The sequence below is a fragment of the Ammospiza nelsoni genome, chromosome 5 (assembly GCF_027579445.1).
Source record: "Ammospiza nelsoni isolate bAmmNel1 chromosome 5, bAmmNel1.pri, whole genome shotgun sequence".
NCBI lineage: Eukaryota > Metazoa > Chordata > Aves > Passeriformes > Passerellidae > Ammospiza > Ammospiza nelsoni.
This window is the reverse complement of record NC_080637.1, coordinates 52,904,386-52,930,732: the sequence shown is the minus strand read 5'-3', so window position 1 is coordinate 52,930,732 and position 26,347 is coordinate 52,904,386. Positions and strand designations below refer to the sequence as shown.

Sequence of the window (26,347 nt, the reverse complement as noted above, 5' to 3'; positions counted from 1 at the left end):
GTAATCAGCATCCCTCCAGACACACTCCTCCCTGCCTGACTCAGTCGGCCCTGGTGCTTTGGCACAGCCCTTCTGAGCAGAGAAGAAATTGCTCTTTCTGCCCTGCCTGTCTAAAGCTTCCCCTCCCAACCCTCCCAGCAGCTGAGTCACTTCCTTCTTGAAATCTGGCCTTACATCTTCCTTTTCTCTTTAGCCTGTGATCCACTCCCTTTGTGAGGCGCTTTGCAGGGCTCCAACAGGAGGATGCAGAACAGTGAGATGCTCCTGGCGTGAGACGCCCTCCTTGTCTTGGAGCCACAGCAGTGAGCCCCTCTCTGAGGGCTGGGCCCTGTGCCTGCTGAATGGTGTCTCTCAGTATGAGAGTTTCTCTTACCTCAGAGTTTCTTTCAGTGCTACATCTGACGTAGTAATAGAAGCCAACTCCTGCCTGCGGCGAGTGCGTGTAATTTCCTTTGACATCAGCATGTGCCTGTGAGGGAGCAGCTCTACCCCTTCCCACCCTGTTTGATTAGATTCAGTTGGAGAGTCATTACAGCATCTCTGCCACTCTTCCTTGTCACTCGTGGGATTTAAGGAGGACTTCTGAAAGGTGCTCAGAGCAAGGAAAGCTTCCATTTCTGCTTCTAAAGCCTGGAGATATTTTTAATGTAACAACTCTGTTCCTCAAATTTTTATACTATGATTTTTTTTTTGCCCCTCACCTGCTTATTTCCTTCGTCTTTGACCCTCTTATGTCTAAGTGTCTTGCCATTTCACAGTTTCGTGGTGTGGAGAGACTCACCAGCCAACAGGGTACTTAAAAGATGTCACCATGAATTAGCAGTGTGGCACTGCTGAACTTGTCTAGACTTGCTCTGGTTATCAGCAAAGTGTGGGATAAAATTTGCCAAAGCTTTTAAATCCTGCTTTCATCTGGGACTTAGGTACTTAAGCATTAAATCCATTTCACTACCCTTGCATCTTAGGCATACAAATATTCAAGGAGCTTAGGAAAGCATCCTATGGGTGTCTTGCCCCCAAAGTTGGGGCAGAAGAGGGTAAAGGCCCCGGACCAGACCTGGTTCTACAAGGGTCTGGCTTCCACAGCACAGTGGTGCCCACACTGGTGCCAGAGGTGTAAGAGCCCATAAAGAAACATTTGGGATTGAATGAGTGGCTGGCTCTGGTGCCTCAGTCACTCTGTAGAGGAAGGGTCTGTGTGTGAGACTGCTGCACTTCAAAATGTATGCAGACTGTGCAGCTGCATCTGCCTGTAGCTCGGGTTTCCTAAGACGTGACCAGTGACCATTTTCTAAAGAGCAAAAAAAAAAAAATCATTTTCCAGTACAGTAAGTCTGCAAATAAAATGAACTCACTGTTGTAAAGGAACTTTGTTTTTGCAGAGGGGACTGGGCTATGGCATTTTGTAGGCAAAGAAGACTTGTCATCCAAGGAGAAGACTTCTTAATTTAAAATTATTTGTACAGAAGACATAGCAATCAAGTAAATGAGAACTGCCATTTCTAACAAATGCTAATAATTGTAAGCTCTTATTTTAATAAAGGTTCAGCAGTCACACTTTTCACCTTAAAACAGGCAGCTGTTGAGAACAACATAACATGTCCTTTGTATACTGATCTTATGTTGCATGCATTTGTTTTCTTTTGTGTAGAACGAGGTGATCAGCCAGCAGCTCTCTGTCATTTTCACTCATTGCTATGGACCCTACCCAATCCCAAAGCTGGTGGAGATTAAGCGCAAGCAGACCTCCCGCCTGGGTAAGTGTCACTGCAAGATCCTCATCAGCTCTCCAGGCAGAGCTGTGGGAAGGCTGCTGCTGACCAGGTGCCTGAGCAGGGCGCAAGTCAAAAAATCTCAGTCAGAAAATCTGAAAGACAGAATTAGAGGAAGGAAGGGGCCCCAAACTTAACTTGGCCTAAAACTCCCACTGACATCAGGAGGGTCATCAGGTGCACTGGAGTGGGGCTGTAAATCTGCAAAGATTTGTCTGTGTTGCTTATCAGGCTGGGATCCAAGCCTTGGCCCTGGAGCAAGGTGTCTGTCTGGATCTCAAACCACTCTGGCTGGCTGCAGGTGATGCTGCACCAGCACAGCCCTCCCAGCTTGGTCAGCAGAGCCCAGGGTGTTTTCATGGGACTGTGAGAAGAGCCAATCAATTTTCCGGGACCCTTGTTCCCTTGACAAAAACTTCCTCACACAGGGAGTGGCCTAATAGAGTATAAATGAGCAGAGGGCCCCCCAGCATCTGCTGAGCTGCAGTTGGCTCTGGTAGCAGAGCTGGAGGCTGTGCCGGTGTCACACGGCAGGGATGGCTGGCTGTTGTTTCAGCAAAGGTCGTCACGGACTTCAGAGCTTTGAATTCCCTTTGTCTGAACTCAGTGTGGTTGTCCCAGGCTGTCCAAAATAGCTTTATGGGCTTTACTCACCAAAAACAGTATCCTTCTATTCTGTTGCTTTCTTTTGTCAAAACAGGGAAATATTCAGTATGTTCCAGACCTCTTCCAAATTAAAGTTATTGACTTTTTTGTTTCCTTCTTTTTGTGATTCTAGATCCCCATTTTCTTAACAATAAAGAGATGTCAGATGTCACATTTCTGGTGGAAGGAAGACCATTTTATGCACATCGAGTGTTGCTATTTACTGCATCGCCAAGGTAAAATAGAGACACATCTCTGGTTTTTAACAAAAATAGAATTTGATTTATGGGTTTGTGGGTTTGTTTGTTAGTTTTGCTGTCCCAGTTCTTTAAAGGCTAGTGGCCCAGTCTTCAAGTTTTTCTTAATCAGAACATCCCCACAGCTTGTTCCTGGTTGATCTGCCAGATATTTAACAAGTGCTCCTGTCAATAGATTTTCATCCAGTGAATGATCCATGCTTCTGGCCATGTATCTGACTTGGTTGCACTGAGGCACATTGGCATGGTGCTCATTCCTGCACCCAGTTCTCGACCATACAGGAGGCATGGTACTTTGATTATTAATAATTTAATGAGTGGTAAATTCTTGTGAGTGGGTAAATTCTGCCTTGCATCAGTTTCAGCAGTCTCCAGGAAAAACAAGCTACTATCGCACAATTCTTGACAGCATTCGACAACTTTTAAATGAATTTAAATAGCTGTGAAACATACCATACTGTATCCAAAGGCAGTATTTATAGTTGGTTTCCTGTGCTCAGAAGGCTGAACGTGAGTTTCCCAGCTTAACCCAACACAAGAGTTGCTCACAAACATTATATATTTGTGTGCAGCTGTATAATTCAAGGTGTGCTTTTAAGCAAATCTTGCTGGCCCTCCAAAACAGCTTATTTTGAGATGTGAGAAGGACAGAGCTCTGAATTTGGATGATGTAAGCAATATGGGAATTGATGCTAGTTGTGCTGCCAACCCACATCACAGAGTTGAGAGATTTGAATGAAGTAACTGCAGTAGCTGACCGTGCCTTCAACTAAGAAATGGATATTGGTGTTTAGAGCTCCTTAGTAATGTACAAATACATTCCAAACTCCAGCTTTAAGCCTACTAAATTGTGTTCATAATAGAGTTTGACACTAGTGAAAGCAAGTAAATTGTTATCTGTATTTTAATTAACAAGATGCAGTCATGATGAGGGAAAGGTTACCATCCAGCAAATGCTGGTCTTGATAGATAAGCTGAGCTCTGAACTACTGCTGGAAGGTCAGATGAATTAACAAAGAGAGAAAGTACAAGGGCAGGTGTTTCTGGCAGCACATTTCCCATTTTCACCTTCTGATCAATGGGGATACCTGGGTTTGAGAAGTAGATTGTTACATATGTATATATCTCACATAAGTTTGCAATAATTAACTAAAAATATGTGAGCTTTTTGTCCTGAAACTTGTGTCTGAATTTCAGGTTACGATAATCAGAGAACAGTAACCTATCCAGTTTCTCTCATGCCTCTTCTCACACAATTATTGCATAGGAGCATTAAAAGTCTCAATGTCTTTTTTTTGTTTTGTTCCAAAAGATTTTTTAAACCAGCATAATGGACATAAGCCAAAATCTATCGCCCTCAAAAAAGGAAAACATTCAGGTTTTAAATGTTGCAGATCTTCATATAAGATCATGTTGCCTTCAAGAAAAAAAAAAATTTGGTTCTGTAATATGTGTCATTACAGAATCTGAGTTTCAGATGTACATTTTACTCTATTTTATATTATATGTATTTTTCAGAAATTTCTAATTGAAATCTTACAGAGAGAAGCTTCTTCCTTTTGGTTTGAACTTTATGTTAGTGTCTAAATCTGGATGCTTTTTGGTGACAAAAAGGTTCATTTCAGTATACTGTTTTTGCAAGAATTGATGCTGTCATTCCATTGCACTTCTGTACTGTTTTTACTGCATTTTTCCACAGAGATAATTGGGCTGGTATTTCAGTTTTGCTCCTTTTTATTTAGGTTTAAAGCATTGCTGTCTAGCAAGCCCTCATCTGATAGTACTTGTATTGAGATCAACTATGTGAAGTACCCCATCTTTCAGGTACAGTCCCCACGCTGAATTTGAATGGAACTTGTAAGAGGAACACCATGCATGCCCTGTCCAAATTAGTACCTATATATTTGATAAACCAGAGCAGTGGTTTCACAAGCACAGGCTTCATCTCTGTTCAAGCACTGCAGAGTTCTATTGATTACAAATGTGCCTCAGCAGATACAGCAGCAAGCATTTCACTGACATGGGCTGTGCACACAAAGTGCTGCCTGTCAGCATAAGGCATTTCTGTAGTTGGCTCTTTCTGTGTTTAATGGACAGGTTTGGAAGAGACACACTTCATTCCATTCTTTAGCAGTGCTCTCCAATCAATTTAGTGCCATGAAATGGCAGAGCTTGCTCTCTGTACCTGTAGCATGGATGTGCTTCCCTTGCTTTGAGCTGGAGCTCAGGCAGCTCCATGTATCGACTGCTGCTGCTGCACATAAATCCCAGCTGCCCACAATAACTGGGCTCCCTACAGAGGGATCTTAGCTGGCTTGTATTTCAGTGCAAAGCCTCCTCCTCTTTCATATCTTCCATGCATGCCCACATGCAGCTGGATGAAGGTGGCCTTTGCCAGGGAAGGGATAAGGGAATCACCATTGTATATGCTGTGTTTGCCTGAATCAGTGATGTGCTTAACAGACTGGGAAATACACTGAAAATTCAAAATGAGTTAATCAGTTTCCTGCAAACTGTGTGGAACTTACAAGGAAATCAAGACAATTTGAGGGTGAGAGTTGAGACATTAGACTACCTGTGAGAAGGAAACACTGAACTTTGCAGACTGAGAGAATAACCAAGTATATCTTTGAAATTAGGAGGCTTGAGCCATTTTTATCTACAAATCCGTGGTGGTGTTAGGAGAGCCTTGGGAATTGCCTGCATTGTCCCCTATTCTTCTATGTCTTGGATTGGTTTTTATAAACACTCCCTTTGTTTTATTACAGCTGGTTATGCAGTATCTTTATTATGGTGGTGCAGAGTCACTCCTGATTAAAAACAATGAAATTATGGAGGTAAGAGACATTTATTTAATTGCACTGGGATGCTGACTGATCTGTGTGCCATTCACCTGAGGGCACATGGCCATTGGGCAAGACATGAGCACTCCTGTAAGAGCCAGCAGTGGCACACCTGGAGTGGCCAGGCTCTCTGCAGTCCTACAGGAGACAGGGAGACTTTGCAAATACCTACTTAGAGGCAAAGCTGGTGTTACCAAAATCTGGAACCAATTTCCAGGGACTTAGTGTTCCATCCTCCCTATCTCAGCAGCATTAAAAACATCCAATTAGGTTTGTCACATGGGAGAGGTCTTGGGCATTTGCTGTGCTTTAACCATGAGAGAAGTCCACTGGAGACACAGTTCAGTTCAATTTCAAACATGTGACTCTCAAAGTCCCCTTCCGAATACTGTGTGCCATCATTGTCAGCTATGGTCAGCAAAACCACTCCAACTCTACAGAACTATGATATATTGAGCAAATTCTTGATAGTCATTCAGGGAGTTTTCAGGCAGCCAAAAAGAGTGCAGGTCAGTAAATACTTGCACTCAGAGCTACTTAAACAGCTGGTAATCATCAGTGTCTGCCACCAGGATCACAGAATATCTCAAGTTGGAAGAGACCCATAAAGGACCATCAAGTCCAACTCCCTGCTCCTTGCAGGGCCATGTAAATCTAAACCACATCAGTCAGAGTGTTGTGCAGATGTGCCATGAGTTCTGGCAGGCTTGGTGCCATGAGCACTTCCCTGGGGAACCTGTTCAGTGACTGACCACCCTCTCAGGGGAGAACCAATCTGCACTTCCCCTGGTGCAGCTACTTTCCTTTTCCTCGTGTCCTGTTGCTGTTGCCTGTATTGTTCTGTCCCTATGACTCTACAGTCTGGCAGCCAGAGGACTGAAATTACCCCCCTCTAGTGCAGGCAGTGTATTTTTAAGTGAGCATATCCACATCATTTTCCTGAGCTGTATAGGAAAAGTTCCCTAATTCTCTGTTTCTCTCAGAGTTTTGAAAGATTTCCTGAATTTCCAACCTTTTCTGAAATAGGGAATTTTAGACTAGGCAGTGCAGTGGCTTTATGGAGATGGGTGTGTTATCACCTAGGCTGTTAAAAAGCTTGTGCTGCATTTCAGCTGGCAGCTGCTCTACTTTTGTGACATCTCAAAACTTCTGAGACTCCAGAATGTATGACTGATTGATTGATCTCTTGATAACAGATCTGGCCATGGTTCCTCACAGTTTAAAGTAATTACAAACCAGCACATGACTGCTTGAGCCACAGAGGCAGCTGGAATAGGATTTGGCTTCATCTTTCAAAACTGCATTTAGTAACTTGCCTTATTACACATATGATAACAAGAAGCACCAGAAATACTCCACAGAAATCTTTGCTGCAATTCATAATTGGGGCCAGCTGGCTGCTATCACATCAGCACTGCTGATTTCCAGCACTTGGATTTATTTATGGGATAAAGTAGATCTTGAGCAGACTGCACAGGAGAAGTCAGAATAATGTCATGGAAGTTTCAGGGTTTGTTTGTTCCTCAGTGCAGCATGAGAGCCCCTTTGGGATGCAGAGGTTAGCTCTTTGTTATGAGTCCCAAATATATAAAAAGCCTGAATAGCTGAGTAAGTGCTATTTAAACACGTGAACAGCTTGATCTAAGGTCTGGCTGGGTTACAGCAAGGTGTCAAGCAATGAAGAGCTCCCACCTGCTTTCTAAGGCAGAGCAGAGAGCCAGAGACAATGACCTACCATGGAAAGCCAGAAAATTAAATGATTTTTCTGTAAAAGAACAGAAAAAGGGCAATAGGGGAAATACTAACGCTTCTGAAATCCATTGAAGAATTCAAAATTCAAGGCATTTTCACCCCATAGGCATGCAGAGATGCCAAGGCAGTGCCAGGGTAGGCAGTGTAGCCACAGGGGAGATGCAGGCCCAAAGAGGGAGGTCAGTGCTGGTATCAGAAGCGCTGTGGTGGAACAGTGACAGACACACGACACTCACACAGATGCTGGCTAGACATTGCCTCACAAAGCTGGTTCCCACCCCTGTGCACTCGTTCCTTGGAATAATGTGGGCCTCAGACAGTGTTTCAGTGCTCCTGGCCTGGACATCCCCTGACAGCTGCTCACAAGCTGGGACAAGGAGCATATGCAGATCTGATTCCTCTCCCTTGAGCCTGCTGAGGTGGCAGATTTGAAGTTTATTGTCTCTCTAGATTAAAACTGCCCAGGACAGTCATCATCATTTGGTTTGAATTCATTCCTCTGTACACTTGATCCTGACCTTTCTGCTGACTTCCTCACATCCAGTCCAGGTGCTCTGTTTCAATAAGATCTTGGGGAACAGTTGAACCAGAACTTTGGTTTTGGGGATGTATTTGCAGGTCTTTTATTGCAGTCAAGTTTGCAAAGTGACAAAATATTCTTCAAAGCGCTGTTTCCTTTTTCTCCTTGTCCCATTCCAAAGTCATCATGTGGACCTGAGCAGCCCTTGGTGGTCTCTCTGTGTATGGATTCCCATTGTGTGATTTAGAAGAGACTGCAGAGGGTTAAAACAACCAAGCAATCTTCTCATTCTGACTTTTTGTCAGTACTTTCATGCTAACTGGAGAAGGGGCAGAGAAAAAAGTATAATGAAACAGTAAAGAAGCAAGCTCTGATTCTGTATCACTCAGCAGTTTTTGACTATTTTTTCCATGCCTTTTGTTTTTTTTTTAGCTTCTCTCTGCTGCTAAATTTTTCCAGCTTGAAGCTTTACAACGACACTGTGAGATCATTTGTGCAAAAAGCATTAATACAGAAAACTGTGTGGATATTTATAATCATGCCAAGGTAAAAATAACTGCATATGCTTGCATGTTGTGTGTCTGCTGTAGGTTCTTGTAGGTCAGTTTTGTAATAAGTAGTTATATATATATGTGTGTGTGTGTGTATCTCATATGCTTAGTACATTTGTTGCACGTTTAAGATTTGTCATTCATTTACTGAGACTGACTGATTAATTGGTACCTGGTATAGTGACAATCCAAAATTAGTTAGTCTAAGCCCAAGGTGGCAGCTTCTCAGCTGTACCACTATGTGGGAGATCTATCCCTTATTCATGGCAGCACAAACTGGTGATTTTACAGGAATCACTAAGTGAAGTAGGCATCTCTACTTTCACCTTCCAAGATGCATTTTCCCATTTCCATTACCTGTTTTTTCCTGCCTGAAGCCCAGTGGGGTGATACACTCAATGCTGGTGACACCTTATCAATATATAAAAATGCCATGTTGTGGAAGTGCAATGGCTCAGAGCCCTGCAAGGATAATAATGAGAATTTTATGTCTTGGAGAGTTTCTTATTGGAATCAAATTATATACTTAGCTTGTGAGGTTGCCTAAGTCATTAGACACAAAAGCATGGCATTTCTTGTCCTAGAAAACCTATTTTCACTCATTGGTGGAGGTGGTTACCACATTGATTAGTTTCAGTTTTTTCCCTCCTCATGTGGAGTAGTTAGATTTTCACTTGGAAGATGGAAATGGTACACAAATCAGTGCAGTGAAATATTCTTCAAGCATTTCTTAAAAGATTTTTTCTCTAACTTGCATGGTCTGTACAAAAGATAAACTGATGTATTGTGACATGGAGGTTTGATTGAACAGAGTAATCCTGCAGATTGCTCCAAACCCCTGGAGATCTGACCTCCATTCGCAGGTATTTCCTACAGAGAATAGTAATGCTGGGTCTTCGTGGACAGATAACATGCAATCAGTGTTTGAAATAGCACAAAGCACAAAGATCCACCTATAAAAATAAGCAATGAAGTGTATCTATAGGTCCATTTAATGTAAGAGCAAAAAAAAAATTACAGTGCAAGAATAATTTGAAAAATATTTGATTTGTCTTGTCACTCATATGTGAACTTCTCAATTTGTATTGCTGTCAGCAAAACCAATAATTTTGCTTTAAAATCATATTTTCTTTGAATTGTGAAATGAGGCTGTTATTTACATCCTCATTGAAGAAAATTCTTACATGCTGGGACTTAACAAACCCAGTGGCTAAATCCAGCTCCTGGTTTGCCTGTAAGAGCCCCAGCCTGCAAGTTATTTGTGCCTGACCTCCCAGTGGAAGCAGTGGAAATGGGGTACCTGGGTGGGTTTTACAGCCAGAGTCATGTTGGCAGTGCTGTGAGTTGGGCACTGCAGCAACAGCCAACCTGGCTGTGCCTCAGTCTTTGACTGCTGGAATTAGTTGGGTTGGAAGGGACGCTTAAAGATCATCTAGTTAGAGCCATGGTCGGGGACACCTTTCTTGACCTTGCTGCTTTGCTAGCTCATGTGCACCTGCAGGACCTCCCTGACCTTTCCAGAGGGGGATGTGTGAGCAGGTTGGCCCAGAGACAAGTGGAGCAGAGCCTTTGTCATCAAGACTGAGAGACGGATACAGTTTGGTGGATGGTCCCGTGCAGGCCCAGGAGTTGGACTCAGTGATCCTTGTGGGTCTCTTCCAACTCAGCATATCCTGTGATTCTGTAATGTGAATTTGGTCATCTTTACAAATAAATGCTGGCTGGAGAGTACTGATATCATTAATATCCCTATGGGCATTCAATTTTTAAAATTGCTATCATAGAATTGTGGAATACCAGCTTAGAAGGTACTTCAAGGATCATATGGTCCAACTTTTCTTTGCAAAAATACAGTCTAGACAAGATGGCCCTGCACCCTGCCCAGCTGAATCTTAAAGTGTCCAATGCTGGGAAGTCCACCTCTGCCCTGGGGAGATTTTTTTCAATGGCTGATTCTTTCCATTTCTTCTCAAAGCATGAAACTTTGCATGACAGCTGTCTGCAGTCATATGTCCCATCCTTGCTAAGGACACCATTCTTGAAACATGGTCTGTAATGTTTGCCCAAACCTGTAGTTCTAGGCTGTAACTTCTAGCATGAAATCATGGGTCTGGTAAACTCTGTGGTAAAACTTCCATCAGTTTCCAAGGGAGCAAAGCTTCAGCCTGTGGAATTTTGTTTCCCCAATAGCCAGGGTCTTTTAACGTGGAATTATTATGAGAATCATCAGCATAAAACACTGTTTTATTAACTCCTTCCTCTCCATGCATTTATATCTGTAAGGAAGCACATTTTAGACTGTGCCTGTCTAAAAGGCTTAGCTTGAATATTTGTTTGTGTGCAGCTCTTATGCACTGTATTTGCTGCCTGGGTTTTATCAGAACAGTTATCTTTCTCTAATTTCACTTCTTGTAGTTCCTCGGCGTCACAGAACTCTCTGCCTATTGTGAAGGCTACTTTCTAAAGAACATGATGGTCCTCATTGAAAACGAAGCTTTCAAACAGTTGTTGTATGACAAGAATGGAGAAACATCTGGTCAGAATGTACTAGAGGACTTACAGAGGACGTTGGCCACAAGGATTCAGTCAATTCATTTGTCTTCTTCAAAGGGCTCCGTTGTGTAAAGCTGAGGAAGATGATAACCCTCTAATCAAAGACCCTGCAAGTTAAGTCTTCTGTTGCAGTTGCTCAAACCTGTTGCAGTTGCTTAAATGACTACAAAAACAGAAAATGTAAAAAATTCTACGTCGCATCCCAACAGTTCTGTTTCAGCCAAAGGTGCTGCGCTGGGGCTGTGTCCCCACCTGGATGAGAGAATGCAGAAAACAAAGTTCGTCCCTGGTTTTGAGCACGCTGGGTACCAGAGTATCCAGTGAATTGCCCTTGTACTCACATTCTGAACACAAGTCTGTTCATGGAGCTTGATGCCAACAAAGGCCAGAACTCACATCAGTGAGCAGCAGAAGTCCCTACCTGAAGGGTAGTGCTGGGGAACACCTGAATTGACCAATTAATCATTTAAGTCAGATTTGTTCCAGTGTTATACAGTTAAGAACTATATTTATCCCAAAATCCATTATCTTGTGCATTTAAGAAATGTAAGAGCTGTTATTGCTGTCCAGCAAAGATCAGCTGTATTAGAGAGTGGTAAGACTGTTATAGTTGAGGAAATATACTGGCAGATTTTTAGGGGTGGGAACTTTTTAAACTGTTCATAAAAAATAATGGGGTGGCCTTGTAGTTTAAAACCTATTTCTTAAGCTTAAAATTTCATTTTCAACAGAGCTGTGTTTGAGAATCTATGTAACATGTTTTGGTTTTTTTAAATGGTAAAATGTACATTGTGTAAACACACATATGATCAAGTTTTGCTTGTATTCTTTCCTAGGGTGGTATAATCTTGCCTAAGAGGCTATGGTTACACCAAAGAGGCACATTACCCAGAATGTCTCTAATACAGTAGTTGGTGGGGGCAGGAGAACTGCATGCTACTTGTGATTTGGGGCTGAAATCAATGACAAACTCAACAAACATGCCTTTGCATGGCAACTGTACCTGTGAAATGTTCTGTTCGTGCTTCGTTTTGCCAAGACAAATGCAATGTTACTTCTTGTCAAACTTCATTTGTGAAATTAGCTTATTTTTTTATCTGGTGTGATTGGCTGCAATATGATACCCCTGGAGCTCCTTCTCGAGATGCTGATTTCTGTTTGTTGCAGTGAAGAGATAACAACAGATCTTTAATTTAGTGATGTGTGGATATTTTGCTACTGGCCAGAGACTGTGTCTGAGTAAGACTTTTTAAAATTATAATTAAATATGTACTGTAGAATGATTTCTCACTGTATCCTGAGAATGTATAGGTAATCTAAAATGCAGGGCTTGGGTAGGGTGGGGTGGGGGGGATGTGGTTTAAATGTCCGATGTCAGCTTTGTTTATTTTGCAGCATATTGTTAGCAAGACAAATCTGCCATGTGCCACAGCATTCTGGATGCCCTCTCTGAAAACCACAGTAAGAAGCAGGCAAAGATGTTGCCTTCTCCATGGCAAAATGACATTAATATATTTATTTTTAGCATGCCATTCTAAGAAGTTTAGAAGTTTGCATGTTAACCTCTTTTTCTTTTGTTGAAGCATCTACATCAGGTGCCCTTCCATGTTCCAGCTTTTGATGTGCTCAGAGAACACAGTTTTAGCTATCAACACAGTAGGAGAGTGTTTTATGACTTGAGGTATAAATCCTCCCTTGTGCTTGGTCTTCTAAAGCCTCTACAGTTTCTGCAACAAATGACAAAATGTCTAAACTGCCACTAATGTTGCAGAGACACTGCATGTCAGTAAGTTAGATCTTGTTCTCTGCATAGTAGATGTTCACACAAGATGTTGTCTGGAACTTGAAAGTAGTGGCTACTTCTGAGTAAATGTTGTGATCATAGAGAAGCAAGACCATAGTTAATACAACAGCAACACACAGAGGCGCTTGTTGCTGCTTGGTGTGCCTTCTCATCCATGGAAACCCAGCCTTGTATGACAAAAACCACTGGCCAAGAGCAGGCCTCACCCTGCAGCCTCATGGTTTAATACAGCAGAGTTTTTAAAAAAATAATAATTGTATTAAATGGGAGAGAAGCACTGGTAACTCCATGCTAGTCCTTCTTCTGAGTTGAGGGTGTCTGTGGTAAAGTTCACTAGATTTCTTTCAGCAATAAAAGGGTTAACAGGGCCTTTGGTGGCTGCACATGGGATGCTCACCTATTTGGGCACCCTGAGCTGATAAAGGAAGGTACTGCAGCTGAAGATTTTTACAGGAATAACTTTTGCTCTTGGAAATGCTGGTAATCCAAACATCACAGATGAATAGTTGAAGGAAACCTTAAGAAAAAAGAGTCATCACTTTCAATTATTTTTTGCCCAGTAGTCCCCAGGACTTTTGCCAGCAGAAAAGCCAGCCTGTGTAAACCTAGCATTCATTTCTCCTGGAAGCAGCCAGCAAACCTTTGTGGATCCACAAACCAGAGTTTGGAGATGGTGATTTTAGTCTGCCTCTCCTGATGTGAGGCTGGGTGAAGTCCAGCTGAGCCATGCCAGACAATGTGCAATTTGCAGGCTCTTCAAAAATCCAGTCACAGAGATCCATGATCTTCACTGCTCTTGTAATCAGAAGGTTTTCCTAAGAGACTTCAGAATTTCTTCATTGCAAATCAAGCCACTTTTCCTTCGAGTCCTGATTGACAGGAAAAACAGATGATGTTACAAGATCTTTTTAGAAAGTTATTCTATGTATGAAAGGAATTATCCTCCTTGCATCACTAGTATAGTCTTTCCTAGTTCCTTTGTTCGTGTTTTCTGATTTTGCTGTCATTTCCCTCATGGCTTCCTATTTTCCCCAAATTTCCATACTCCAGCAGGAGTTTTATACATTAGCAAGCAAAGCAGAGAAGCTGTTGTGGTGGTTTATGTAAAGCATATCAGAAAATATATCCCCAGATATTTTCTGCAAGAACATCCCATGGCTGACTTTGATCTAGTCTGTTTTATAATTCCTGAGGGATTCACTGCTGCCTTCCCAGGAATTCCATCTTTATTTATGCATTTGTTTACTACACCTTTCAAAGTATAACACTTTCAATTTCTCCTTATTAAATTTGTTCTGCTCTAATCAGGGCAATTTCCCCACTTCATCAAGATCAATTGCAATTCTGATCGTGTCTTCTAGCCTGTTTCATAATCTCCAACCTTTATTATATGTGGCTTCATGCATGGATTCTTCATTCCATTAATCTGGGGCTGGGGGGAAGGGCTCTTGTCAATTTAATCTAAAAAGCAGTGTGAGTTTCAGTGGGTACCCATGAATACCATCACTATCAGATAAGGCTTTTTCCAACAGAGCATTTTATTAGCATTTTTTTCAGACATGGTGTTATCATCTTAGAAAATAAAAAGCTTTCTCTTCTTTTCATCTTTGTATGAGTCGCAATAATTTACAAGTTTTGAGGCCAAATATTGCTTCCACTTTTGGTAAAATGGAAAAACATACAACATCCTTAGAAAAACTTGAGATTTTCTCTTTTAATCATAATTTTCCAGCCTCTAATGAGTGAAGTTGCCTTTCCATCTGTCATTTTTATACTAAACCACTGCTGTAATATTTGAGGATTTACATGCATCCTGTCCTTGCCTCCTGGCAGATCTTTCCTTACATCCCTTCACGGTTGTCCCTTCGTTTCCAGAATTTCCTCACATTCCCACTTTGCTTAATGTCCTGCCAGTTCCCACACTTCCCAGTTTTTTTTACTCTAGAGCCCTGCTGGATTCCTTTCCAAGCCCAGAAGTGGTATCTGTGTTGTCCTGAATAGTTGATTTTCCAATAATTTGCTCAAGAGCTAGGAAGCCAAAAGGATGGGGAATGTAGGAGGGCAAAGGTTTTGGACATCACAGGGGAAGGCTGGCATTCCTTTCATTACACATTTCAGCACTACTTGTTTCTCTGATTTTCCCCTGATCTATTCCTTAGGCCTGCTGTCCTCTAAGCACAGCTGGTGGCCAGATGCTCTCTGTTCTGGAACAGGGCCAGCTTTCTAATGGCTAAGACTGCTTTTTCCCCAGCTAAAACTTCTGCCTGCTTGGTTCCAGCTCTGGAGTAGATTCATAAAAAAGACAGAGGAAACATCTCTAAAAAGGTGTGAAGGTTTAGTAGCCAGGCTCCTATTGGCACTAATGAGAGCTGCTTGCTGAATCCTCCACCTGCTGCTTTGGACACTGAGCCTTTTTCCACTGAATATCCACTGGCTTCATACCAAACACTGCACAAGTCCTGGATGGGCTGGACTGTGTGATGTGCTGATGGCTTTCTGAAATTCTAGATTAGTTTCAAGGCATAGCAACATGTGCTGCTCTTTGAAGGTTAAAAAATAAAAAGGGAAGTGGTCTGTTTGCACTGAAATAAACTGCTCTGAGGTGCTGCAGTGATGAAAAAGAAAGGGCATCTCTTCTTCCCAGCTGTACATGCCTAAAATCAGAGGAGGCTTCAGTTAAGGCATGGAATGCTGCCAGTTCTGTGGGGATTCAGGCATGCAGGATCCTGTTTAAGTGGGGTTTTTTAATGTTAACACATTCACATACTAAAGATGAGGATTAGGCCATCCTAGAAAAAACAGCCATTCCTAGTGCTTCTATCTATGGATTAAATCCTGGGAGAAACTGGAATCCTGCAGAACTAATTGAAGTCAGTTGCACATATTTGGGGTCCCTCAGGAGCTGGCTCTGTCTTAAAAATACTGCTGAAAGATGACAACCTGAAACTTGCATTCACTAAAGCTGCCTCTGAAGCCACTAGCTTGGGTTTGGGGTTGTTTGGTTGGTTGGTTTTGGTTGTGGTTTTGGTGTTTTCTTTTGGTTTTGCTTGTTTGGGTTTTTTTGCTGAACGAGAGTTACCTAAAGCCAAAGACTTTAAGTTAGTTGGTTTGACAAAGTGTCTTTCATGTGAGGCTCTGCAAGTGCTTTACAGAAATGAAGGGCCTGATGTTGCTTTCGTTATCTGGCACAGAGGTGTTGAGATTTATAAGAATTAAAAGAACTGCCCAGGATTTAGCCTAAAATTTAATAAACTTGTTTGTAGGATGTTAGCCTTGAAACAGCCCTCAGATAATATCTGAAACCCCATAGATGAGAACATTACTATAACATTACTATGTCAGCCTATAAGCAAACCAACCTGCAGCACTTCCATGTGTTTGTAGCAAAATTATTATGCTATTTTTTAACTTGTTATTTATTTTGAGGTAAGGCCTGTTATCTTTAGTGGGTGAAAACAGAGGCTGGCCACTCTGACCATGTTATCATTTCAGTACAATTGCACCTGATCTGCTATTTGTAACTGGCCTTCAAGTGCAAAAAACAGCAAAGCTAAGTCTTCAGCTGTGGCTCAGTGCTCCATGACTTCAATGAGAGCACTGCTGAGAATATTATTCATGTGGTGCCCAAAGCAGAAGGAAAATCTGGAAACCTGCAGAAAGACTAATGAGAATTTGTCAGCTGCCTTCAGGGAGCCTTTGACCTGGGGAAGCAACCTCAGTGTGGGTAGGAGAAGGGCATTCCATTTATTTTTGTTGCCATTAAGCTGTCATTCCTTCAGCTTTGTCCAAGGCTTCTTGCATGGAGCAGCCATGAATGGCCTAGAGTGTGTTTGTCTTGGATGCCTGCACAGGACTTAAAATGTGGTATCTCACCACTTCAAAGTCAAGAGTCTCATTAGATGATGGGGTTTGTGCTTTGCTTGGACTGCTTGTCACTAAAACACCCAGGAGACACGGCAGCAAGTTACAAGAGAGGTTGTGTTGTCTGGATAGGTTAAATTCTACAAACACCTTGTGCTTTGCATGTTTAGTTGACTAAATCTGTCCTCTTGATTGTACCAGAACAGCAACTTTATAGTTTCTTTTTCCTTTGGAGAGGCATTTTTCACCTTTCTTTGGGCTGACAGTTTTGTTCTTTCATCCTGTAGAGGCAGTGATGCTGTGTGAGTGGGAATGCTTAGCTTAGGCACAGGTTTCTGTCCATGCTGGATGGCACACTAATGAAGAGGTCTTGGTAAGGGAAGAGTATTAGGTAAAAGAATTTGAATGTATAACCTTAGATCTTTGCCCCTGATTCCAGAGGTATATTGTCCACTGCTGGCTAATTCATTTGTTCCCCAACTCAGAGTTTCCAGGAAATCAAAGGGAAGAGGAAAAACAGCCCCCTCTCCCACCACTTGCTTGGCATTCCCAACCAGCCTGGCTGGCTCCAGTCTCTTCAGTGCTCATACAGAGGCTTTGCTTGGTCCCATGCTCAGATATGGCCACGGAGTTAAGCAGTTGGTGGCACTTACTTGTCCTTACCAATGTCTTCACTGCTGCTGCTGGTTAACTTTGGTCTTTCCACTCCCCCTCATCTCTGCTGCTGTGTTATCATTAAAACTTCCATTATTCGGCTTTCGTCTAGCATAGTGAGAGGCAATCTTCTTTCTTACTGCCTTTCTAAAGCAAACAAAGACAAGGAAAAAGCCTCACTGAAATACCCAATAGAAAATCATTTATGGTTTAAGTCACAAAAGAAAAGGGAGATGCTCAGAAACAAAAAACCAGACTGCCACTTTAGGAAAATCCAGTGTGTTAGGAGGTCATTTTAATTAATTAAGGTCAAAGCCTTATTCTGGCAGGGACAGATTAACATGTTTCAAAACATCTGGACTTGTTAAAGCTGCAGGTTCAAGAGAGTCCAGCCTTACCCTTTCCCCTTCCCAGCAGTGGATAAATTGAATATCCTGTAGCTTACTACGTGAGAGGCTTTCAGATGAGCCTTTCCAAAGTCAGGTTCTCTCTGTTCTGCATAGCTTTTGAAGAGCTCACAGCACATCTGCAGGCTGGGATTTGCCCCTCAGCACAGTCAAAAGCCTCCTATGCCCCAGTGCTGGTTGTGGGGCAGAAAGTAGGAAGGAGCACAGAAAGCCCCTGGAGCCTCATCAGAGTGAAAGCTGCTTCCCCAGCATCCAAGCAGTGTCTTGGTCAAATAACCTGCTTAACCCAGTCAGTTCAGTACCTTGGGAACTGATTTTTGCCATGCAGTTATTAAGCCAATGACTAATTGTGCCATTTGGGGTTGCAGTAAAACGTGCAGTCTTACTTCAGTTATGAGTTATGTTTTCCCATTGAAGAATACATGGACTATAGGAATGTATCTCGGAGCTTTTTGACTTCATGTTCCTGGCTAAGTTCCAGTTAGTACTAGAAAAGCTTGACCTGTTTAAGTTCCCATCAGTGCATTTTGGCCAGCAGGTTGCTTCCTGTCTGTTTCTCTGAAGCCTTGCAGCTGTTGTGCAGCCATATGTGCTGTGCCAGTGGGAAGCAGAGGTGCTGAGCATTATGCAGACCCTAAATAAGTAAATCCCACTCTCTGCAATGCAGGACATTCCTCCTACCAATCTCTTTGGTGTTATGGGTGAGGCTGAATAATGGATCTCTGCTGTTTACAGCCCCAAGTTAGGATCAGTGCTCTTCTTCCCCACTCTCTCTTGGCTCTGCCATCTACCACAGAGAGGAAGGAAAAGAAAAGCCCACAGGAAATACCACATTCTCTCAACCTGCCCTCCCACCACCAGTAATAGGTGGGCTGCTAGAGTGTCCTTCAGCCCCACTCCTCTGAAGGCTTCTTGTAATGCTATTTGTACATGAGTTATCCTTAGAGCATTTTTTGCATTAGGTCAAAGTCTGGAAAGTGTCTTAAGTCATTCATGGCAGAAGTGAGATTGTAAAACTTTCAATTCCAGTCATCCATGCTGAGAATTTTCTGTTTCTCTGTTGTTTTTGGTGTTGAGTTGGTTGGCTGGTTTTGGGAGGGATTTGGGGGTTTTGGGGTTTCTTTGCTTGTTTTGTTTTTTGGTTGGTTTGGTTATTTTTTCATTGGGAAGATGAAACATGTACAATGCTTTGGATTTTGTGTCTATAGTTCAAGAAAGAGAGATGGACAGTAAACAGATCTACAGGATATGTTATGAGGCGTGAAATCATGTTTGTAATGAGATTTCTTGTTAATGGCAGTCAGCATTCCTTGATGCTGAGCATTAATGCAATATCCATTAGTGCAGCTAAACCTCCCTCTGCTCCACTTTCCCAAATGGCTTTCACTTTGTACCTAGTTTAGCATTTACAAATATTTGATACAGGGTTCAAGGAGTAATTTACATGTTAATAACGTATGAATGTTCTATGAAAAAATACAGGTTAAGTTTCTGCTATAACATCATTCACAAACCAAAACATGAAAGCATGATGAAATTTGCTCCACTAAAATGGCTGGAAGCCTTTTCATTGATTTCTCTAGTCTGTGTATTAGGTCTGTTTTCCATCTCTCTTTCATACTGTGTTACCTTTGAAGTCCTTGCAGGCCAAATGCATATCTGTAATTAGAAAGCACAGTCTTGATCTTTAAATGCAGAATGATCCACTCCTGAAAGCAACACCTAAATTAGGAAATCCTGGTGTGAGCATCCTGTAAATAGAGAATAGCATTGTCTGTGGGATAGCTCTTTGCTTCCTTTCTGCCTCTTTGCATCCACTTCCACCTGTCCCTGAGATCTCTTGGAACTGGAAGCTAGGAAAGAAAAGTGAAAACAAGAGGAAAGGATGTGGCAGAAATAAGATGTGCAGAACCATTGTGCTGATCTTGATTTTTTGCTGGTTTTAGGCAGACTCCTAATTTGTGTAATACAAACCCAGGAATGGTTATGATTGTTTTGCATTTGTTATGGTTTTTACGAATTTGGGTTTGGCTTTTTTTTCTAGCAAAGTGGTTTTGTTTGCTGTCATCTTTTGTTGGGGTTTTATGTGGAAGTTTCATTTCACTTTTTATTGAGAAGGAAATGAAAGATCACATAACCCAACAACCATCATCAACAAACAGAGAGATCCTGTCCTCCTTCCCACAGATGTGGCTTAAATACTGGTTTGTGGCTTCACAGGCATGTTTGAGGTCATCTGTAATTACCAACACAGGTGAAACTTTCTTCCCCTTTGCTTACCCATTTACAGTGGATAAAAACAAAATAACAGAGTCAGAGTGTGGACAATAGGATGGCAGATGTTTTTCTATTGAGAAGGATTATAGCTAAGAAATACAAATGTTTCTGGAACCAAATATTTTTTCTCAAAAGGACAGAGAGACATCTGTAGCTCATTCAAAGATGTCATTCTCTTGAGTGTGTTAGATGCTTTTGAAAATTGCCTGGTTTGTGCTGTTAATGATCCAGCACAAGCCCTTCCACTGGAGAGACTAACTGAGGGCACTCAGAACCAAGACAGAAGGGAATGTATGAAAAATAGGGAAGCTCAGCCATAATTTGAGGTGGCAGCTTTGTTTGCTTTTGTCCACTGTGTCCACAGATTGAACATTATTTTAAAGGGCATGTTTGTATTTAATTTCTTTTGAATCCTTTTTTTAATTGCTGAAGTACTCTCACAGCATCTTCTCCAAGTGCACCTTAGGTCATCTTAAACACCATTTAATGTCTGTCTGATGCTGATCCTTTTATAATCTCCAATGAGACTACGATTCATTTGTCATTGCTAGATGACAAATGCATTGTAACAGCCTTAACAAAAATCTTATTTTGTTAAGGCTGTATAAAGGCACTGCAGCATGTGAAACCAGCAAGTTGATTTTTATTATTGCATTACTCTGAAAAAAAAAAAGACTAATGAGATCTTTGTTTCTAGTGTGAAAGGCTCCCCTTAGCTTGAGAGGACACGTGCAAAGCCTCTGCTGTAAATGCCTTGATATAATCAGCTTACAAAATGGAGGAAAATGGTATTACAGAAAGGTTTTTGAGGAACATAACTCCAGAGGAGCAGAGCATGCACTTGCTAAAGACTGCTCTCTTGCTCTGTCTCTCTCCTGAAGTCAGTGGGAATTTTTAATGGGAGTTACTGCAAGGCTGTATGGTTTTTTAATGCACTAGCAGATGTAATTTCCCATGCAGTCATCTGCACAGTTGTGGTTGGTACACCATAAAGGCTGAAGGCCAAATCCTGCTGTCACTGCACACAGCCCCTCTTCTTCATCAGGGATCATAAACGTGTACTTATGTTACTTGAGGTTTTTGCTGAAGAGAAATGGGAGAGGGCAGGCCTTCCTTCTGCTCCTTGATCACAGGCTTTGCATTCCCAATGACTTTTATTAGAAGTATCATATATTTACATGCTGCAGAATGAGGCCTGCGTGGGATGGGAAAGATTTTTATGAATTTAGACCTGCCTAAGAAAACAACCATTCTAATTTTAGACAAGTTGCATTCCATATCCATCTGTTTAGTGCATCAGGCTGATGTTTACTGTTTAGTAAATTGCATTTGGGCTTTTTTTTTTTTTTTTTTTTTTTTTTTGAGGGCATCTCCTGTCATCAGCGTAAAATAGCACCAAGGACTCAGCCAGTGTAAAATAGCACTAAGGACTACCAGACATACACATAAGACCAAACTGTGCCAGTTTCACACACCACAGTCCCATGAAAAGCAAGGGAAGCTGGACCGGGCACACTAAATACAATCCCCCTGACATTACATGTCCTGCCTCATTTCATAGAGATGGATGACATCCTGGGGAAAAAAAAAAACAAACACATGCTGCCACTTCATCTGAGTTTAAAATGTATTAAAATCAAGGAAATTGTATTAGACATGGCTGTAGTCTATCAAATCCCGCCCTGTGCATAGTCAGAACTCCAAGGAAAAGTAACAGGAGTTTCCATTATGGAGTTTGCAGAAGGAAGCCTACATAATAAATTTGACAAAATGTCAACTTTGTGTAAACTGTCCTGGTGGGTCTGTATGAAGAGTTTTTAAAGAAATCTTCATTGGAACACACCAGAGAATAATAAACTTGCACCTTGATAGAATAGCTTTATTTGTATATACTCTATGTAAATTTTAAAGCAGAGGATACGTGTCATTCCTTGTACATATCTGACTAGAATGGTGGCAGTGCTGTGCACTGCTGTTTAGGGGATCCAGCTTCTCAGTCCTGGATTTCCAGCTGTAAAGGTTGCAGGAGACTGCTTGGGACCAGCTAAAACATTGGATGGATAGATGCTCACCACTCACTGCTTAGAAATGCAGGAGCAGGATTTGGAACAGATGTTGGCTATGGAGAAGATTGCTTGCCTCTACTCCTGGCTAAGGGACAAGTGCCTCCTTTGCTGTCATCTCCAACAGAAGTGATTTATTGTCAGAGTGTGAGAACCTTCAGAGCCCTGTTTGGTCTTTCAAAGGGGTCTGAGATTCAGGTGTCACATGGGAAGGTCCCTGAAGAAGCAGGGTGTACCTACATCTACCTACTTGTCTGTGTGTTATCTAATATCCCACTGTTTCTGTATGGAATGGTCTCAGTAATCTGTAAACAAGTGATCGCTCCTGTTGTGCTACTGCTTTGAAATTCTTTGCATGCACTCTAGCATATAATTCTTTAAGAAAAGAAATTATACATATTATATATACATATATATATATATAGTAGCTTGCAAAATATTCATGTTGAAGAGCCATGTTTTGTGCAAATTGTACATTCATGTTGTGAGCAATATGGCAATACAAACTTTTATTAGTTGTCAATAGTAGATTTATCAAATTATTTTTGAGCGTATGTACGTATCCCAAGCTCTCAACCTCAGGCATTAGATCAGCTACTGAAGGAGACTTTTTCTGTGCAGTAGAAATAGCACAGGCTTTCAGTAAATAGGCAGGTGTGCAAGTCTCATTCTGTTTAATGCAAGTTGCGAGGCTGATTCTTCATGCAGTTTTGTCAGACAAATACTCTCTTATCAGTGCTGGAATTTGTGTTTGGTATGAGGACCCTCTTGTGCTCATCTAGAACAGAACTCAAACCCCAGCGTTGCAAAACAAAATGCTTGACTCCTACTGCCCTCTGTCTCCACAGGTGCTCCAATATAAACACAAGGAGGACTTAGGGAACTCCCAGTTGCCTGCTGGATAGCCAATGTTATATTTTCAAATGTTCATGCTACATAGTTTTCAATGTAGGGGCTAGATAAAAGTGTAATACCAGTACGGCTTTAGAAAAGCTACAGTGTTTGGAGCTTGACCATGAAACTTTTACCTGATTCCTGAACATCTTCGGTGGCTTTGTTTGCTCATTGTTTACCTCTGAGAAATGTATGCTATTGATTTAAATGTTTAATATATTGACTGCCTTTTTTTGTATATTTGTTATCATAAATATATGATTGGTTTGGTTTAAATGCTAACAATTGTGGTCTATTTTCAGACTTGAAATACTTACGGTTCTGTATTGGGAAGGCAAAGTTATTAATAAATATAGCAATTTGGTATTTTATTCCTGTTTTATACAGCTGCCCCCATAGGTTATTATCAGATAGCAATGAATATTGCTGAACAGCAGGTGGAACTCCTTTGAGTGTGTTTATGAGCCATCTCTGTTCAATAAAAATTCCATTGTTTTCTAGCCTAGGAAATGGCTGCTGTGAGTGTTTTTGTTTCTTCTCCCCTTAAGGTGTTTCTTGATATATTTCAGACAGCAGCAGGACTGGGCTTCTCCCAAGGACCATCTCCCAGAAACCATGTGTTCAGGGTTTTACACCTGCGAGTCCTGGTGCTGTTTTCCCACATACACTGTGATCAGCTTGCTGTGCACGTAAAGAAGTGATATGGAGTTGGTTCCCAAAAAACTTTCTCCGAGTGCTGGTCTGCCACAAAATGGGCACATCAGACCTGGGAATGGAGCTCCATGATGCTTAAAATTGTCTGCAAGTGCATTATAGCCAGAGTTTGGGTGCAGGAAGATCTGAAATGCTTGTTTGGAAGCTTGCTCCATTATACAGCATTACTGCAAGTGCATACAAATTAGCTGGAAATGGGTATCTCAAAGGGAAATCAGGTATAAACAGAGGGACTTGATTAACCTTGGTGTGAGTGTGAAAATCAGGTTTTAAAAATATTTTTGGCTTTACTTTTTTACTCCTTAAATTAATTTCCAGTGTATTCTGTCTTGTATGCTTTAGTGGATTTGAAATCAAGTTCTTTCTTTGTATTTAGAATCTTTCTCCAGATTATTGAGGAACAGGTCAGTTCAGGAGACAAAAGAGGGTGACATCTTTCATGTCTTTTACATAAGTTGTGGGAGTAAGACACCACTCCCACCACACTGGGTGACTGCCCAGACCAGTGGTGGCTCTCTCAGGTGCCTTTAGGTTTTGCAAACTCGGCTGTCCAGGAGTGGACTTTGAAAAGCAGCTCATAGGGAACCTTGCTGTCGACGGAAGGAGACCAGGACATCAATTAGATCATCACAGACCCAATTTTATTGATCAGTACGGCGGGTTAAATACAGTTCATAATGAGCTTCATACATATTGCAAAAGTTGAGCTCAGGATTGGTCAGTTACATATCAGCACCTACGCCTACTTCTGCATTTCTATGGCTCTACTTTTGATACTTTCTACATATTCTCAGGATATATTCAGGAATAATCTCTACTCCCTATCCTCATGTTGCAGCAAGGTCACTGCTGACCTTTCCTTTCAGCTTGCTGACTGCTGACTTTCTTCCTTCAGCTTAACCAGCAGCATTATGTCAGTATGGCCTTTTTCAGCTAACCAATTATTAATAAATCTCTCCACATTTCCCCCATTTTCTTCTTGAGCAAGGAGATTAGTTTGCCATGTTTTTGCTATTGTACAGCTGACCATGTTTTGAATACAGTTAAAGATACAAGGCAAAATAAGCAAAACCAGTAAGATTACACCCAGAAGTCCTATAGCATAGATCACAAGGTTCCTCAGCCACGGTCCAAGTCCTAAGCCTTTAAGCCATTCGTCAATTCCTAAACCGTCTTCTTCCTTAAGTTTGTGAAGTCCCTGTTGCAATTCTTTTATCTTAGTGTGAATGGACACCGAATGATCAGACAGATTCATGCAACACATTCCCTCGAACTCTTCACATCCATGCCCTTGTGCTAAGAGCAAAAAATCTACAGCAGCTCTATTCTGCAAAACAGCATGGTTAACACTTTGCACATCTGCGGTTAGCATGTCTAGAATTTGTGATGTCCTGTTCAGCTCATCCTTGGCCCAGCATCCTAATTGTTTTGCTAAATTCATGGCTTTATTGGCAGATCCTCCTGGCAAGATAGTTGAAACCATCACTTGTTTGAATGTACCCCAAAACTGTGGATCTCCTATCTGGCTGCAGTCTAAGTCATGTATGCTACGTTTTTTCCTGTTTGAATTTTGACTCAGCTGCATTAGTAAGGACACGTTAGGGTGAAACAATGACAATTTTCCCAAAAAACAGGGCCCACCTTGTGGTTTAGCTGGTATACCATTCCACGCCCTGTCTCCACAAATCAAAAATATTCCTGTGGGTAATTTCACTGGTGCTGTGATATTTGTGCCGTTACATTGACTGTAATGTTGCGGAGAGAATTCACTCACATTCAGGGATGAATCTAGGGTGGCCCATGTTTCTTTAGGTTGGTTTAAATTCTGAGCATCCGAAAATTTGAAGCTAAACCATCCGCCAGTTGTAGTGTTAGATATACTGGCGTTTGTACTTCCAAAAAGATCCAGTTCCTCAGGAGGAGAATGTAAAGAGGTGTTAAATGATTGGATTAGTAAGCATTGACGATAGCCATCACTCTGACCTGCAGTATACCCTTGTTGCACTGGCAATGTGATGTTTGACATGTTAGACATACATAAGGTTTGATTGTTTATCAAACTGCAAAATTCTCCAGGAGACCACACCGGAAGTCCCACCAGGCATGTTCGAAATGGGTTAGTGACTCCTCCAAGACTAAGACAAAGTGATGATTGGTTAGTTTGATTAGCAAGTGTCACCCATAAATTTTCTCTTGGTTGACTAAAGTGTGTTATTCCTACTGCTTCGCTTGCTACAGCATTGAACAGTATAACAAGAACAAACCTCATTTTTCTTTCTGCTTGCTTTGCTTCTCCTTTCTTTCCTTCTGCTTGCTTTGTTTTTCCTTTCTTCGTTGTCTTTTCCCTGGTTTGCTAGATTGTCTATTGTAAGGCTGAGTCCAGGACATCAATTAGATCATCACAGGCCCAATTTTATTGATCAGTACGGCGGGTTAAATACAGTTCATAATGAGCTTCATACATATTGCAAAAGTTGAGCTCAGGATTGGTCAGTTACATATCAGCACCTACGCCTACTTCTGCATTCCTATGGTTCTACTTTTGATACTTTTCACATATTCTCAGGATATATTCAGGAATAATCTCTACTCCCTATCCTCATGTTGCAGCAAGGTCACTGCTGACCTTTCCTTTCAGCTTGCTGACTGCTGACTTTCTTCCTTCAGCTTAACCAGCAGCATTATGTCAGTATGGCCTTTTTCAGCTAACCAATAAATCTCTCCACACCTTGCAGTTATCCAAATTCTATGGGAGATGTAGGCCTGCCTTGCCTGCCTCC

The 26,347-nt window shown here is 41.6% G+C and overlaps 1 protein-coding gene across 2 annotated transcripts in view; it reads left to right on the top strand.

Annotated features, from left to right (window-relative positions):
* The window catches only part of ABTB3 (ankyrin repeat and BTB domain containing 3), a 162,553-nt gene extending 150,606 nt beyond the window's left edge, over window positions 1-11,947 (top strand). For both annotated transcript variants that reach the window (XM_059472098.1, XM_059472097.1), the window contains 6 exons: window positions 1,652-1,757; window positions 2,551-2,653; window positions 4,417-4,498; window positions 5,443-5,511; window positions 8,222-8,335; window positions 10,756-11,947. In XM_059472098.1, coding sequence (XP_059328081.1) covers window positions 1,652-1,757; window positions 2,551-2,653; window positions 4,417-4,498; window positions 5,443-5,511; window positions 8,222-8,335; window positions 10,756-10,965 — 684 coding nt within the window. In that variant the 3' untranslated portion in view covers window positions 10,966-11,947. The remainder of the gene's footprint in view (window positions 1-1,651; window positions 1,758-2,550; window positions 2,654-4,416; window positions 4,499-5,442; window positions 5,512-8,221; window positions 8,336-10,755) is intronic.
* The last annotated feature ends 14,400 nt before the right edge of the window (window positions 11,948-26,347 follow it).